The 14,838-nt window shown below is 44.1% G+C and overlaps 1 protein-coding gene across 1 annotated transcript in view; it reads right to left on the bottom strand.

Annotated features, from left to right (window-relative positions):
* Positions 1-12,067: 12,067 nt before the first annotated feature.
* LOC123449901 (callose synthase 9) overlaps positions 12,068-14,838 on the bottom strand; it is a 42,643-nt gene continuing 39,872 nt past the window's right edge. The window contains exons 49-51 of the mRNA XM_045127265.1: positions 13,220-13,270; positions 12,945-13,127; positions 12,068-12,607 (exon numbers count right to left, since the gene is read on the bottom strand). Of these exons, the coding sequence (XP_044983200.1) occupies positions 12,371-12,607; positions 12,945-13,127; positions 13,220-13,270 (471 nt within the window). The 3' untranslated portion in view covers positions 12,068-12,370. The remainder of the gene's footprint in view (positions 12,608-12,944; positions 13,128-13,219; positions 13,271-14,838) is intronic.

Consider the following 14,838-nt stretch of genomic DNA (forward strand, 5'->3'; position numbering starts at 1 on the left):
CTCGAGAGAATTGAGTGGGAGGAAGATAGAACTTGACGAGGTTGTCGAACCTCTCATCCCTCTGGATGGTGGCGCAGGACAAGGGGAAACCTCTGTCGTTGCGACGCCGGTTGAGGAGGAAGTTAATGATGATGATCATGAAACTCCGGTTCAAGTTTCTGTCGAACCACGCAGGTCGATGAGACCACGTGCTGCTCCAGAGTGGTACGGTAATCCCGTCTTGTCAATCATGTTGTTGGACAACAATGAAGCTGCAAATTATGAAGAAGCAATGGTGGGCCCGGATTCCAACAAATGGCTAGAAGCCATGAAATCCGAGATAGGATCCATGTATGAGAACAAAGTGTGAACTTTGGAGGTACTGCCTGAGGGCCGCAAGGCTATTCAGAACAAATGGATCTTTAAGAGGAAGACGGACGCTGACGGCAATGTAACCGTTTATAAAGCTCGACTTGTGGCAAAGGGTTTTTCGCAAGTTCAAGGAGTTGACTACGATGAGACATTCTCACCCGTAGCGATGCTTAAGTCCGTCAGAATCATGTTAGCAATAGCTGCATTTTTCGATTATGAAATCTGGCAGATGGATGTCAAAACGGCGTTCCTTAACGGTTTCCTTAAGGAAGAATTGTATATGATGCAACCCGAAGATTTTGTCGATCCTAAGAATGCTAACAAGGTGTGCAAGCTCCAGCGATCCATTTATGGACTGGTGCAAGCATCTCGGAGTTGGAACAAGCGCTTTGATGAGGTGACCAAAGCATTTGGGTTTATACAAGTGGTTGGAGAATCTTGTATTTACAAGAAAGTGAGTGGGAGCTCTGTGGGGTTTCTAATATTATATGTGGATGACATATTGTTGATTGGAAACAACGTAGAGTTTTTGGAGAGCATAAAGGATTACTTGAATAAAAGTTTCTCTATGAAGGACCTAGGAGAAGCTGCTTACATTCTAGGCATTAAGATCTATAGGGATAGGTCAAAACGCCTGATAGGACTTTCACAAAGCACATACCTTGATAAAGTTTTGAAGAGGTTCAAAATGGAACAGTCCAAGAAAGGGTTCTTGCCAGTTTTACAAGGTACGAGATTGAGTAAGACTCAGTGCCCAGCAACTGATGAAGACAGAGAGCATATGCGCTCCGTCCCCTATGCTTCAGCCATAGGTTCTATCATGTATGCAATGCTGTGCACTAGACCGGATGTTAGCCTGGCCATAAGTATGGCAGGTAGGTTCCAGAGTAATCCAGGAGTGGATCACTGGACAACGGTCAAGAATATCCTGAAGTACCTGAAAAGGACTAAGGAGATGTTTCTCGTGTATGGAGGTGACGAAGAGCTCGTCGTAAAAGGTTACGTCGATGCAAGCTTTGACACAGATCCGGACGACTCTAAGTCGCAAACCGGATACGTATTTATTCTTAATGGGGGTGCGGTAAGCTGGTGCAGTTCCAAGCAAAGCGTCGTAGCAGATTCTACATGTGAAGCGGAGTACATGGCTGCCTCGGAGGCGGCTAAGGAGGGTGTCTGGATGAAGCAGTTCATGACGGATCTTGGAGTGGTGCCAAGCGCACTGAATCCAATAACCTTGTTCTGTGACAACACGGGTGCCATTACCTTAGCAAAGGAACCACGGTTTCACAAGAAGACCAGACACATCAAACGACGCTTCAACCTCATCTGCGACTACGTCGAGGGAGAGGACATAAATATATGCAAAGTGCACACGGATCTGAATGTAGCAGACCCGCTGACTAAACCTCTTCCACGGCCAAAGCATGATCAACACCAGAACTGTATGGGTGTTAGATTTATTACAATGTAATTCGCATGATGATGTGAGGGCTAGATTATTGACTCTAGTACAAGTGGGAGACTGTTGGAATTATGCCCTAGAGGCAATAACAAATATAGTTATTATTATAATTCCTGTATCAAGATAATCGTTTATTATCCATGCTATAATTGTATTGAATGAAGACTCATTTACATGTGTGGATACATAGACAAAACACCGTCCCTAGCAAGCCTCTAGTTGGCTAGCCAGTTGATCAAAGATAGTCAGTGTCTTCTGATTATGAACAAGGTGTTGTTGCTTGATAACTGGATCACATCATTAGGAGAATCATGTGATGGACTAGACCCAAACTAATAGACGTAGCATGTTGATTGTGTCATTTTGTTGCTACTGTTTTCTGCGTGTCAAGTATTTGTTCCTATGACCATGAGATCATATAACTCACTGACACCGGAGGAATGCTTTGTGTGTATCAAACGTCGCAACGTAACTGGGTGACTATAAAGATGCTCTACAGGTATCTCCGAAGGTGTTAGTTGAGTTAGTATGGATCAAGACTGGGATTTGTCACTCCGTGTGACGGAGAGGTATCTCGGGGCCCACTCGGTAATACAACATCACACACAAGCCTTGCAAGCAATGTAGCTTAGTGTAAGTTACGGGATCTTGTATTACGGAACGAGTAAAGAGACTTGCCGGTAAACGAGATTGAAATAGGTATGCGGATACTAACGATCGAATCTCGGGCAAGTAACATACCGAAGGACAAAGGGAATGACATACGGGATTATATGAATCCTTGGCACTGAGGTTCAAACGATAAGATCTTCGTAGAATATGTAGGATCCAATATGGGCATCCAGGTCCCGCTATTGGATATTGACCGAGGAGTCTCTCGGGTTATGTCTACATAGTTCTCGAACCCGCAGGGTGTGCACACTTAAGGTTCGACGTTGTTTTATGCATATTTGAGTTATATGGTTGGTTACCGAATGTTGTTCTGAGTCCCGGATGAGATCACGGATGTCACGAGGGTTTCCGGAATGGTCCGGAAACGAAGATTGATATATAGGATGACCTCATTTGATTACCGCAAGGTTTTCGGAGTTACCGGGAATGTGCCGGGAATGACGAATGGGTTCCGGGAGTTCACCGAGGGGGGGGGCAACCCACCCCGGGGAAGCCCATAGGCCTTGAGGGTGGCGCACCAGCCCTTAGTGGGCTGGTGGGACAGCCCAAAAGGGCCCTATGCGCCTAGGAAAGAAAATCAAAGAGAAAAGAAAAAAAGAGGAGGTGGGAAGGGAAGGAAGGACTCCCACCCACCAAACGAAGTCCAACTCGGTTTGGGGGGGGAGCCTTCCCCCCTTGGCTCGGCCGACCCCCTTGGGGCAAGGTCCCCTCCCTCCCACCTATATATACGGAGGTTTTAGGGCTGATTTGAGACGACTTTTCCACGGCAGCCCGACCACATACCTCCACGGTTTTTCCTCTAGATCGCGTTTCTGCGGAGCTCGGGCGGAGCCCTGCTGAGACAAGGTCATCACCAACCTCCGGAGCGCCGTCACGCTGCCGGAGAACTCTTCTACCTCTCCGTCTCTCTTGCTGGATCAAGAAGGCCGAGATCATCGTCGAGCTGTACGTGTGCTGAACGCGGAGGTGTCGTCCGTTCGGTACTAGATCGTGGGACTGATCGCGGGATTGTTCGCGGGGCGGATCGAGGGACGTGAGGATGTTCCACTACATCAACCGTGTTCACTAACGCTTCTGCTGTACGATCTACAAGGGTACGTAGATCACTCATCCCCTCTCATAGATGGACATCACCATGATAGGTCTTCGTGCGCGTAGGAAATTTTTTGTTTCCCATGCGACGTTCCCCATCAGTGGCATCATGAGCTAGGTTCATGCGTAGATGTCTTCTCGAGTAGAACACAAAAGTTTTTGTTTCCCATGCGACGTTCCCCATCAGAAACAAGGGTCTTAGGAACCCAAATAGCCCATTCAATGTACTCATAATAAGAACCAACAAATTTGGCATAACCATGCCCATCACTAGCACGGCATAAAACATAAGAGGGGTTAAAGTCGTCGGCTTTGTTAGTAGAGGTGGTTTTTCCCTTCTTGGCATTGTCACCCCCTTCCTTGTTCTTCTTCTTCTTATGATTACTCTCACCCTCTTTGAAAAATATGTCCTTGAGATGGGGAGAAAGCTTGGTCTTGTTCTTCTTTTTCTTCTTCGACTTGGGTGCAAACCCAAGTCCTTCCTTTCGTACCACTTCCTTTTGATTACTCAAAAGGTCATTGAGATTCTTCTCACCTTGGATGCATGACACAAGGCCCTTTTCAAGTTGTTCTTTAAACTTGGCATTCTCCTCCACAAGATGGGCATGCTGACAACAAGGGTTAGTAGCACAAGCATTATCAATTAGAACAAAAGGAGGACAAGTAGAAATCTCCTTGGTTAGTTTTACTTGGAGTTGATCATCAGACTCCTTAAGAGAGGAATGAACACCTTTCAAGACCTTGTGGGCCTTGTCAAGTGTGTCAAATTCTTCCTTGAGTCTATCATGGCCAACCCCAAGTGCAACTTTCTCGGATTAAAGCACACGAGAAAGAACAATAGCATGATCAAGATCTTTTTGTAATTTAGTATGATCAACGTTGTGTGACCCTCAAGAGACAAACGAAGACCACGCTCTTCTTCTAGAGCAATGGATAGTTCCGTTATCTCATCGGCATAATCACGACTATGTTCTTGTAACTTGGAGATAGTATCCTCATGAGTCTCAATGAGATCATTGGCCTCACCAAGTTGTTCCAAAAGAGCAACAAAGTGCTTCTTGGTTTCACCTTTGATCTTACATAGGAATTTGTCAAACTCATTCTCATCAAGCTCCACTACCTCACTATTATCAACAAAGTCTAATAAAGAAGGAGAGGTAGTGAGAGTGGTCTTGATGATGGGTTTACCTTATTGATACCTTTGTCCATGAGGCACTTGGCGATACGGTTCTCGTTGGTGGCGCCGAAGAGAGACACCTTGGGGGAGGAAGTGGCAATGGCCACGGTAGTCCTTGCCATCCCCTCACGGCTTGTATCATCTTCGTCATCATCGGAGGTGTACTCTTCATGGGCCACCAAACCCCTTGGAGGAGTCTTCTTTGTGAAGGTGTTCTTGCTTGGGAAAGACTCGGCCATGTCCTTGTGAATGAGCTTGCCCTCCTTGTCTTCCCTCTTCTCATAAGGACAATCTGCCACAAAGTGACTCACATTGCCGCAGTTGTAGCATGTACGTACTCGTTGCTTGTTCTTGGACCCACTTGAGTTGTCCTTGGAGAAGTTGGGCCTTGAGTTTCTCTTGTTGCCCCAAAATTGCCTTGAAGCAAGAGCCATGTGCTCGTGATAAGCATACTTTATGTCTTCAGGGCAGCCATCTTCTTCCTCTTCTTCTTCATCAACAATGGCCTTGGTTCTCAAAGCAAGGTTGGGCGAGGCTATCTTTGACCGGACACGAGCAAGAGCATTGTCGGCGCTCTTGTTCATAATATCCATAGCAATGAACTCATCCAACACTTAGCCTGAGATCTAGGTGTGGAAATCTGGTCTTTGACGAATGACGAAAGACATGGCTTTGTTGAATGGCATGATGGCCTTGAGAAACTTGCGCTTGATCCAAGTGTCATCCGTATCTTTGCTCCCATGGTCTTGGAGAGCAACGGCAAATGCAGTCACCCTTCGATAGAGATCACGGGGGTCCTCATCTTCTAGCATCACAAACTCATCGGCCTGAACAAGAACCACTTCAAAGTTAGACCGTTGAATGCTTGAGCTCCCCTTGTACAGCACCATGATGTGCTCCCAACAATCCTCTGAACGGGAGAAGGAGCGCAGGTGAGGTAGATCTTCTGGAGGAACCGCGTATTGAAGGTGAACAACGCGGAATGATTGTATTGGTTGTCCGCCTCTTCTCTTGGAGTGAGGTTCCTCGAATCATGAAGGTAATAGCCTTGTTCGATGATTCTCCAAAGATTTGTTGAGCTGTGATTCAAATGAGACTTAATGGAAAAGACCCAATTAGCAAAGTCACCTTTAACAAGTTTAGGATGAGGACCAATATTATTAATATGCGGTGTAGGAACCGGTCCTCCGTAGACCGGGGGAGGAGAAACCGAGGCAAAGGTTCCCGTTCCATTCTTGTCAAGAGGGGAAGAAGTTCAAGTACCTTTAGCCACTTCCTTGTCGGAATTGGCCTCTCACTCCGATGAGGTGGGTTTAACCACAAGCAACGGGTCGGGAGAATTCTTCAACCCCTCAAGTAATTCTTTAAGCATGGATTGGACTTCAGTTGTCATGGACGTCTTGAGTGAAGCGATGGCCTCATTCAAGTTGTCCCGTGTGACCGAAACCAACTCCACGGCCTCGAACACTTTGGGCCGAACCTCACCATCGTCAACTATACTCTTCGGGTGGTGAAACCCTTAATAAAGAGACGTGGCTCTGATACCAATTGAAAGGATTGATATGGTTGACTAGAGGGGGTGAATAGTTAACTACCATTTTTTAGCTTGACTTAACAAAATAGGGTTAGCAACAAAATATTCTCTATATGAACAACTAGGTGAGCAACCTATATGCATGATGCTAACAACGACGGGGATGGAAGATTGAGAGGGAGTGGGTCGAGTGCTTATCGGGGAAGACTGAGAGGAAGACAGGGAGGAAAGGACGATGTGGAGGTGGCTAACGGTGAGGGCGAAGGCGTTGGAGACGGAGGATGGCGATGGCATGGTGGCGGGGTTGCGTAGACGATGAGAGATATGAGGGAGGGATAGAAATATAGTAGTGTGTGCGGATAAGTTGGATGTGGCCGTATGGGCGTCGCATAACCCTCGCCACAACTAATTTTGAGTGGTGGGAACCACAACTAATTTCAAGTGGCAAGCGACACTACAGGCCTGCCACAACTAATCTGTAACTGATTTTTCGACCACTAGAAAGGGCAAGAAGCTCTATGTGGAAATGAGCTCGAAACTGGATGGAACTTGACATGGTGTGTTCACATGATCCTTGTGGGTTTTGGTAAAACATTGTTATCATTACGGCAAAAATTTGGTGCGCCTCGTGTACAAACCAGACACAATGCCACAAAGTGTCTGGATTTAGAATGGAAACTGCCGCCTTTCCCACACAACTGCATTTTTTAAACATTTAGACTTCATCCTTTTCCCGTTGGTAATACACAACATCCAAAGCCCCGTGCTCAAAATTCAACAATTTTTGAGTTGTTTGATGTTTTCAAAGCATTAAATTATTTTTTGGGTCATTAGAAAGGGCAAAAAGCTCAGGGCGTTCAAAGGAGCTCGATCTAGATGAAACTTGGCACGGTGAGTTCATATGACCCATGTGGGTTGTGTTAAAAATTTGAGAGAATTGCGGCAAAAGCTTGATGCAACTCGTGTATAAATTGGACACTCTCTTACGAAGTGTTAGGGTTTCGAATGAAAATCGCCGCCTTACACACCCTACTCCATTTTTCAAAATCATTCGTACTACAAACTTTTTATATGACTAACACACACTATTGGAAGTTCCGTGATTAAATTTGAGACTATTCTCGGATAAGGGCGTCCCCAACATTGACCGTTAAACGGACACTATAAATGTTTATTTTTATGTCCACGCATGGTCCATGGGCATGATGCAGGAGGGAGCCATCCAATGCTATTTAAAAATTAATCTCATAGGGAGGAGAGAGAGTAGAGGAGGGCATGCATGTGGTGTGGTGTCCGGTTGAAAGGAGAGAGAGGAGGGGGGACATGCATGTGAAGAGAAAGAAAAGAGAGGAGGACCATGTGGGGTCTTTTTGTTGGTCATTTGTATGTCCGGACTCCCGCATAGTTCCCCAAGTTTGTTTCGGATTTGCTGAAAAATGGAGGTATGAACTGATCTGTGGACGTTTAAGGGTCCCAGTTGAATGAGAGAAGTTACAAAAGTGGTCTGGATGTATACTAGAGCTTTGAGGGTCCACTTTGGAGATGCCCTAAGGAAATATTATTTTTCAAGGTTTTTCGAACATACTACGTGTGAAGGGCGGCTTGTAACACCTGCCATTGCAACATTTGGAAACTTTGGAATTGGCGCACGCATCTTGATGGTATAGATTAGGGGCCGGAGATTACGGGAATTTATAGGCTTAGATGGCTTTCTCTCTCTCTTTTGATCTTCGATACAATTATCTCTTCGGACTCTTATTCGATGTAATTCTTTTGGCATGTTTGTTGGGATCCATTGAATTGTGTGTTTATGATCATATTATTCATTGATTTATATTGAGTCTTTTGAGATATATTTCTTGTGTAGTTTTATAACTATGTATGATTTCTGGTCTATGAGTTTTTTTTGGCCAATATAGATGATTAGATCTTCCGAGGAAGTGGTGCATAGTAGTTTGGTTAAATCTTGCAGTGATAAAAGGGACAAAGGCACGTATTGTATTGTTGTCACTAAGCATAAAACAACGGGGTTTTATCATATTGATTGATCTCTCCATGTCTACATTATGTCATCTTTCTTATTACGTTGCTTTGTTTGTTATACTTTGAGATGCATGCTGGATAGCAGGCTTGGGATCGAGTAATAGTAATAGACATCAATAAGTTTAACGCCCTAATTATCACGGACATAATTCTTATGTGAGATTAGGCCATTAATGATCATAGTTATTATTCGATATTCTCTCAATTGTCAACAATAAAAATATACCAGGAGAGATGCCACTAGTGAAACTATGGCCCTCGGTTCTATCTTCCCCATTAATATAAAACCTATTACAATTGCTATTTTTGTACCTTGTAACTAGCAAGAACAAGGGGAGTGATGATCCCCTTCCTTTGTTGGGTACAAGCAGTTGTTGTGTTTGTGTGCAGGTGTTGCTAACATTGTTAGTATGGTGCCTTCTACTGGTCTGATTAACCTTGGTTCTTAATTGAGGGAAATACTTCATGTTGATGTGCTACATCATCTTTCCTTTTATGGGAAATCAAACAACTCCTATGGGAGTAGCAGTGTGCAAACAATGCAATACTTGGAATCGAGATCCCTAAAGATTTTCTTGACAATATAGTGGGTAGTCATCTCGGTGCTTCCATGATCGGCAACTTCGTTGGTGATGATAAAAAAGGCAAGAGTACTTTTTTTACACAGCTTGCCAAGCTGCCCAATAGGGATTCCAAGCTTATATTTATTGCACATATGATATTCCTTCATGGATCTCCATGAGAGTGTCCTGAAATCATTGACTAGTTTGGTTGAACTACCTCATAATGAATGTACTCAGCTCAAGTGCCAATGGTGCTTCCAGCTTTATCATGGTGTATCGTTTCAGAAGCTACTCTCATTGAATGACATAATTCTCCATAACGATGAAACCAAAACTAGGAAACCTTGCTCTGATAGCACTTATATGATCATTTATGAGCTAGATGGGAGGATGAATAGACAATTATCTGATTTTAGTGGCTAATTTTAACTCTTAAACTACGGTCATCTAAGACTCCCCAAACATACAAGTGTAAGAAATAAAGAGTGAAGCAGAGTTTGAATAACATAAATGACTATTATCCAGTTTTAGTTGGCCAATTTTAACTTCTGGACTATGCTTTCCTAATGCTCCCTAAACATGCAAGTCTAAGAAATAAAGAGTGAAACAAGGATTTGTCTCGAGGTTTGGATTATTGGTCTAACCCGGCATCCTTGTAGGTGGAAGTTCAGACACAAAGTCCTATGACCACTTAGGTCTCCGCACCACAATCACCAAGGTCTAGGCCCACCTATCCCACCATGGCCAACCACCAAGGTGTAGGCTACAACCGGGATAGACCTTGGAGCAAAGTAAGCGATCTTGATGGCCTTCGCAAACTTCCAGGCTCGTCCACAACTTTTAAAGCTTTCATACGGTGGTACCAGAAGCGCACACCCTCCAAAAGTAATACGAAGCATGGTTTTAAAAATCGGACCGGTGGTCCGACCAGAAAAACCAAAAACCGACGCCTTGCCTGATTTTTTAATGTGTTATTTTAGTAAAAAGGAAAAAAGAAAGAAAAAAAGGTGTGTAAAGACCCAATAACCTATCCTTGGGGTAGGGCACACTAAAGACCCGGTAAGCAACGAAGCGAAGAACACGTTGTTATTTGTTAATGGCTTACATCCAATATATATCTTGTGTATTCAATCATTTGATGTGAGGTTAAACATTCTAAAAAAATCCTTAAATACTCCTTTGTTTAAAAGAAATACCTTCAAAACTCAATTTTTTTGGGGAGTAAATGAACTGGCGGTCTAACGACTAAAAACTGAAGCAAGAACCTCACCAGTTTGATGCATGTGGTTTTTTTTTTGGGAGTACCAAAGGAAGCGAAGATCAGGTCCTTCTGAGGTTCACAAACAATCGCATGGGTGCAAAGTCATCTAATTACCATCCGCAAGCAGTCTAACAGCAGAGTAAAATAATTACACATACCCAAATGGATCAGGTCACCATTGTATGCAGCAATATTAAGCATCCAGCTTGATACTCCTCAAATAGTCAAATTACACATACCCAAGAACTGTACTACTTCACCTATCTAACATAAATAGGAGCCAAACGACAAGGATCGTCTTTACAGAGCGGGGCAATTACATGCCGCTCTGGGGGAGGCAAGACTAGGCACACTGGAACTAATGTATACAAAAATGTGGTCCTTCAATGTATACAAAAAATGTGATGTTCTGCTTTAAAAAAAGGGCCATCCTCTAATACAGAAATTTACCAAGATATATTCAAACAATGGTACGATGGCACTTCAACAGAAAAAAATGTTTATCTAGATCATGGCAAAAAAATATAATTAGGTGTGTTTAACAAGATATACTAAGGAGAAAATTTGGTTTTCACCAAAAACATGCCAAATTATAATATAAAAATTATCATGCAAAAAACATAAAACAGTAAAGAAATTGCCATGCTACAGAAAAGGAATTTCACATGGTTTGTTTCAACTAAAATGCCATGTTCAAAAAACAAATGGAAAAACTTTTTGCATGGTCTAATACAAAAATTGCAATGGTTTAAATTTATGAAATTTGTCCAAAAAGGTAAAAATTGTCATATTCACAAAAAATTGCTATGGTCCATACACTAAATTTTCCATGATGCATAAAATATAATTACATTGATCAGTAAAATAAATTTGCCATTGTCTCATTAAAAGTATTTTTTTTTCATGTTACAAAAGAAAATAAAGTTGCAATGGTCCTAAAAACACACATTGATGGGGAAAAGTGTGCGTAAATTTATCATGGTGAGCGGAGTGGTGTAAATTGCCTTCATGCGGGCGAGACGCTTGGTTAGAAAGAAGGACATTAATGTAGAAACTATATGCAACTTTGCGATGATGGCAATTTAGTCTGGAAATACTAGTTGAAGAAATGGATAAAAAAGAATGTATCTCAAACTAAAAAAAATCTAGATACATCTATTTCTCTGACAAGTATTTTCGAACGCAGAGAGTATAATTTAGTGTAATCACCATGCATGCGGTTTGCTGAAGGACGGACGCAATGCACTCACAAACTGAAAACTAAACACCGTGTACAGTCACTATGTGCAAATTTGCGAATCGGTTACCACTTAATCCAGCTGTTTTCCTCATTAGCACACCTGCTGCCCCCGCGAACAACACCATCTACCGAAGACTCCGGCATGGGTACCTTTTTTTTTATCAGAATCCGGCATGGGTACCTCTACCCAGCTTTGCACTTCGCTCGCTACAGCTTCACCCAAGGGTGCCCCGCCCTCATCGTTCAAGATTGGGAGCCTGCCAGCAGGCCTCGTGGAGTCTGGGGGAAAATATGTACTTCCGCTGTAAACTAACGTAAAAACGTTTAGATTATTAAAATAGTGTTTTATACACTTCTATATTAGTTTACAAAAAAAAAGGGAGTACGAGGCTCTGAATTGCTGGACCATCTATATAACAAGCACGGTCGCGTCCCAAATCCCACCAGTGGCCCACCATGTGGTACGCGGCTTGCCGTATGTGTTGCTTCGTCGTATATCCAAGCGTACGTGGATCCCCCTAATCCTTATTTTCTGCAGCTCGTCACAGAACCATTTAATGCGCCTGGAACGGATCCTATGCGCCAACGACCCATAGCATCGTGCCCAATTTCATGGCCTTTCACACTTCTGTGACCATGATACTTATAGTAGCAACAGAGATAACTCAGATGTAATTCACAATATCGCAATCTTATCCATATTCTTTTACCCCAAAATCACCATTATCTAAACTAACACAAATACACAAGTTATTTTAACACAATGATTCGGCACCTGGTCCTTCAAGAACACCACCTCCTGTAACTATCATTAGTGCAAAAAATGTAGCAGGCGATAACATATACAGCCATAGCAAATAACTGCCAGTCAACACGGAGATATATACATCTACTGCTAACTCAGAACCCGGGATCAACTAACTACGAAGGTGCATCATCTGGGTGAGGATTCAAAAGATGGATGATGCCACATCATCATATGCCTGCATTCTGATTGTTGCCAGCCAGGATGAGAGAAATCTCCAAACCTCTGCTGAAAGCCTGGTTGAACAGTAGCCGTGTCTGGAAGGTGGAGATGAAGGGAAACCACGAGCAGATAGCTATGGGCACAAAAATGATCATTCCCATGCCAGCATCATACAGGCGAGCCAACGAGCGCACTGTTTTCCACAAACCCAGTCTCTTCACAATTGGTTTCCATGCCACAGCAATCTGCAGAAGCAAAAACAGGATCGATAAAAATTTGGTTAGTAAGAAACTCTTGTATCCTGAAATTTGGAGTTGTTTTCTTTGAGATAAAAATCTAGATGGTGTTCGAAACAGTTATATGGTAGTAAAGAAATCCCTTCTGTTACCATGCAAAGGTAAACCACACAAAGACTTGACATATATCATCTGTGTCATCATTCTATAAATCCTTTCATTAGCTGCGCAAGTTTTAAGTTGAGTAATAACCAACTAGCTTTTATTATCCGGTGTTGTCTTGAACAATGGCATGGTTTCCGAAATGCAGCATTTCATGGTACCAAAGTTGCCACATGAGACTCACCGAAAGAATTCCCCATCCAGTAGGCACATATGCTAGGATGGAAGCAAGTACATCTACAACAGCGAGTCTTGTAATTGCAATTGCCACAACCAAACCTGCCAAAACCACTAACAGTGCAATGCTTTTGACCAGACGCAGGAACAACTGGAAATGAACCATGGCCTTGGGGTTTAAACTAAATACCTGCAGATTAATACACAAAGCAACACAGGTGAACACTGCAATCAGTAAAAACAAAGTATGGCTGTTAAACATTACATCACAAATACGCATACCATTAGCAGGACAAAAAGCCCTCCAAGCACAGCCCATGATACCCAATATACCTGCAGTGATACATCGGTAAGCTTTCACTGTGTGTCACTATAAGTGTGTAATAAAAAAAATACAATAAAAAATAAAAAATCCATTCAAGGAAATAGAAGAACAAGACACGGCGGTGTTGTGATGTTTTCAAGCAGTTAAGACGACCAAAACTAGCGAAAGAATGGCAATGCTTAACATTCAATCCAAGATGAGTTTTATGCGGTGTCACAGAATTGCACCCGTGTATGTGTTGTAGGTGGGTTCAGGTAACAGAAAAGCAGATTAGTGTTTTGAGTTATTTTTTCTGTAACGGGGTCATTATTAAATTAAGTAAATGGCAACCATTTTTAACACGGTCTTCCTTCTAAATACATCAGAAATGAAAGAAAATATATTTGTAATCTTCTAAAGTACAAGTGGAAGATCATGACAATCAACGGTATATACAAATATAGACTTTGCCTTAATAAGTGTTGAACCAGTATGGCCCAGCCCATACAAGTTATCTCTTAGGGCCCAGGCCCATGTAGTGGGACTAACCTAAAAGGAGGCTCCCAGCCATCTCCCGTTCCTGAGACAGACGCCACACACAAAACGCTCGTGCTGGAGGTACTCCTCTCTCCCTCCCGTACTCCTCTCTCCCTCCCGTTCCTACATGGTATCAGAGGCCAGCGACGGCGGGGCCTGAGAAGACGGCGGCGACGTCCGGCGAGGTGGCGGCGGATTTGGGCGGCGTCCGGCGAGGCAGCGGCGGATCTGGGAGGCGCGGCGTGGCTGCGCAGGAGGTGCGGCTCGTTGGAGAGGAAGGAGAGGTGGAGCTGCTGTGCTGCGCGGCAGAGGAAGGAGAGGTGGAGCTGCTGTGCTGCGCGGCAGGAGGAGGAAGCTGAGGAGCGGCTTGGTCTCCAACGGGCTGTGGTGCTGCGGGAGGAGAAGAGGAGAAGGGTAGTGGAGAAGGGCAGCTCCTTGTTGTGCTGCTGTGTGTGCGTGTGTCTGCAGGGGACCGGGAGCTGGAGAACTGCTGCGGGGGTTGGCTTCTGTTGGAGGCCAAGATCCTCTGGAACTGCTGCTGTTTGCAGAGGAAGGAGGAAGAAAACTGCTGCTGTTTGCAGAGGAAGGAGGAAGAGAACTGCTGCTGTTTGCAGAGGAAGGAAGATAACTGCTGCTGGAGGAAGAGGCTGTGGTTGCTGCTTGCACTTGGAGCTGCTGAGTTGCTGGGTGCTGCTGCTAGCCAGGGGGCGTAAAGGGACCAACCGTGCAGCTGTAGGGCTGTGCTGCTGCTGCTGTTTACCGGATCGGAGATGGCTGAACCAAATGCGCTTGCTGAGGCTTTCGAGAAGCTCGCTAAGATCCTCGCGGAGTCCAGCTCCAACTCTGGGGCCATCGTTCCTCGACAGGAAGTGGCTCAGAAGCTCGAAATGTCACCCCTGGACATGAAGCTAGAGGGGGCCACAAATTATTTGAGCTGGTCCAGAAGGGCATTGCTGGCTGTGGAACAGAAGGAACTTGATGGGCACTTATTGGGTGCGGTTGATGAACCCGGAGACAAGACTACCGCGGAGGGAAAGCGGTGGAAGGTCATAAACTCTGT

The sequence above is a fragment of the Hordeum vulgare genome, chromosome 4H, assembly GCF_904849725.1.
Source record: "Hordeum vulgare subsp. vulgare chromosome 4H, MorexV3_pseudomolecules_assembly, whole genome shotgun sequence".
NCBI lineage: Eukaryota > Viridiplantae > Streptophyta > Magnoliopsida > Poales > Poaceae > Hordeum > Hordeum vulgare.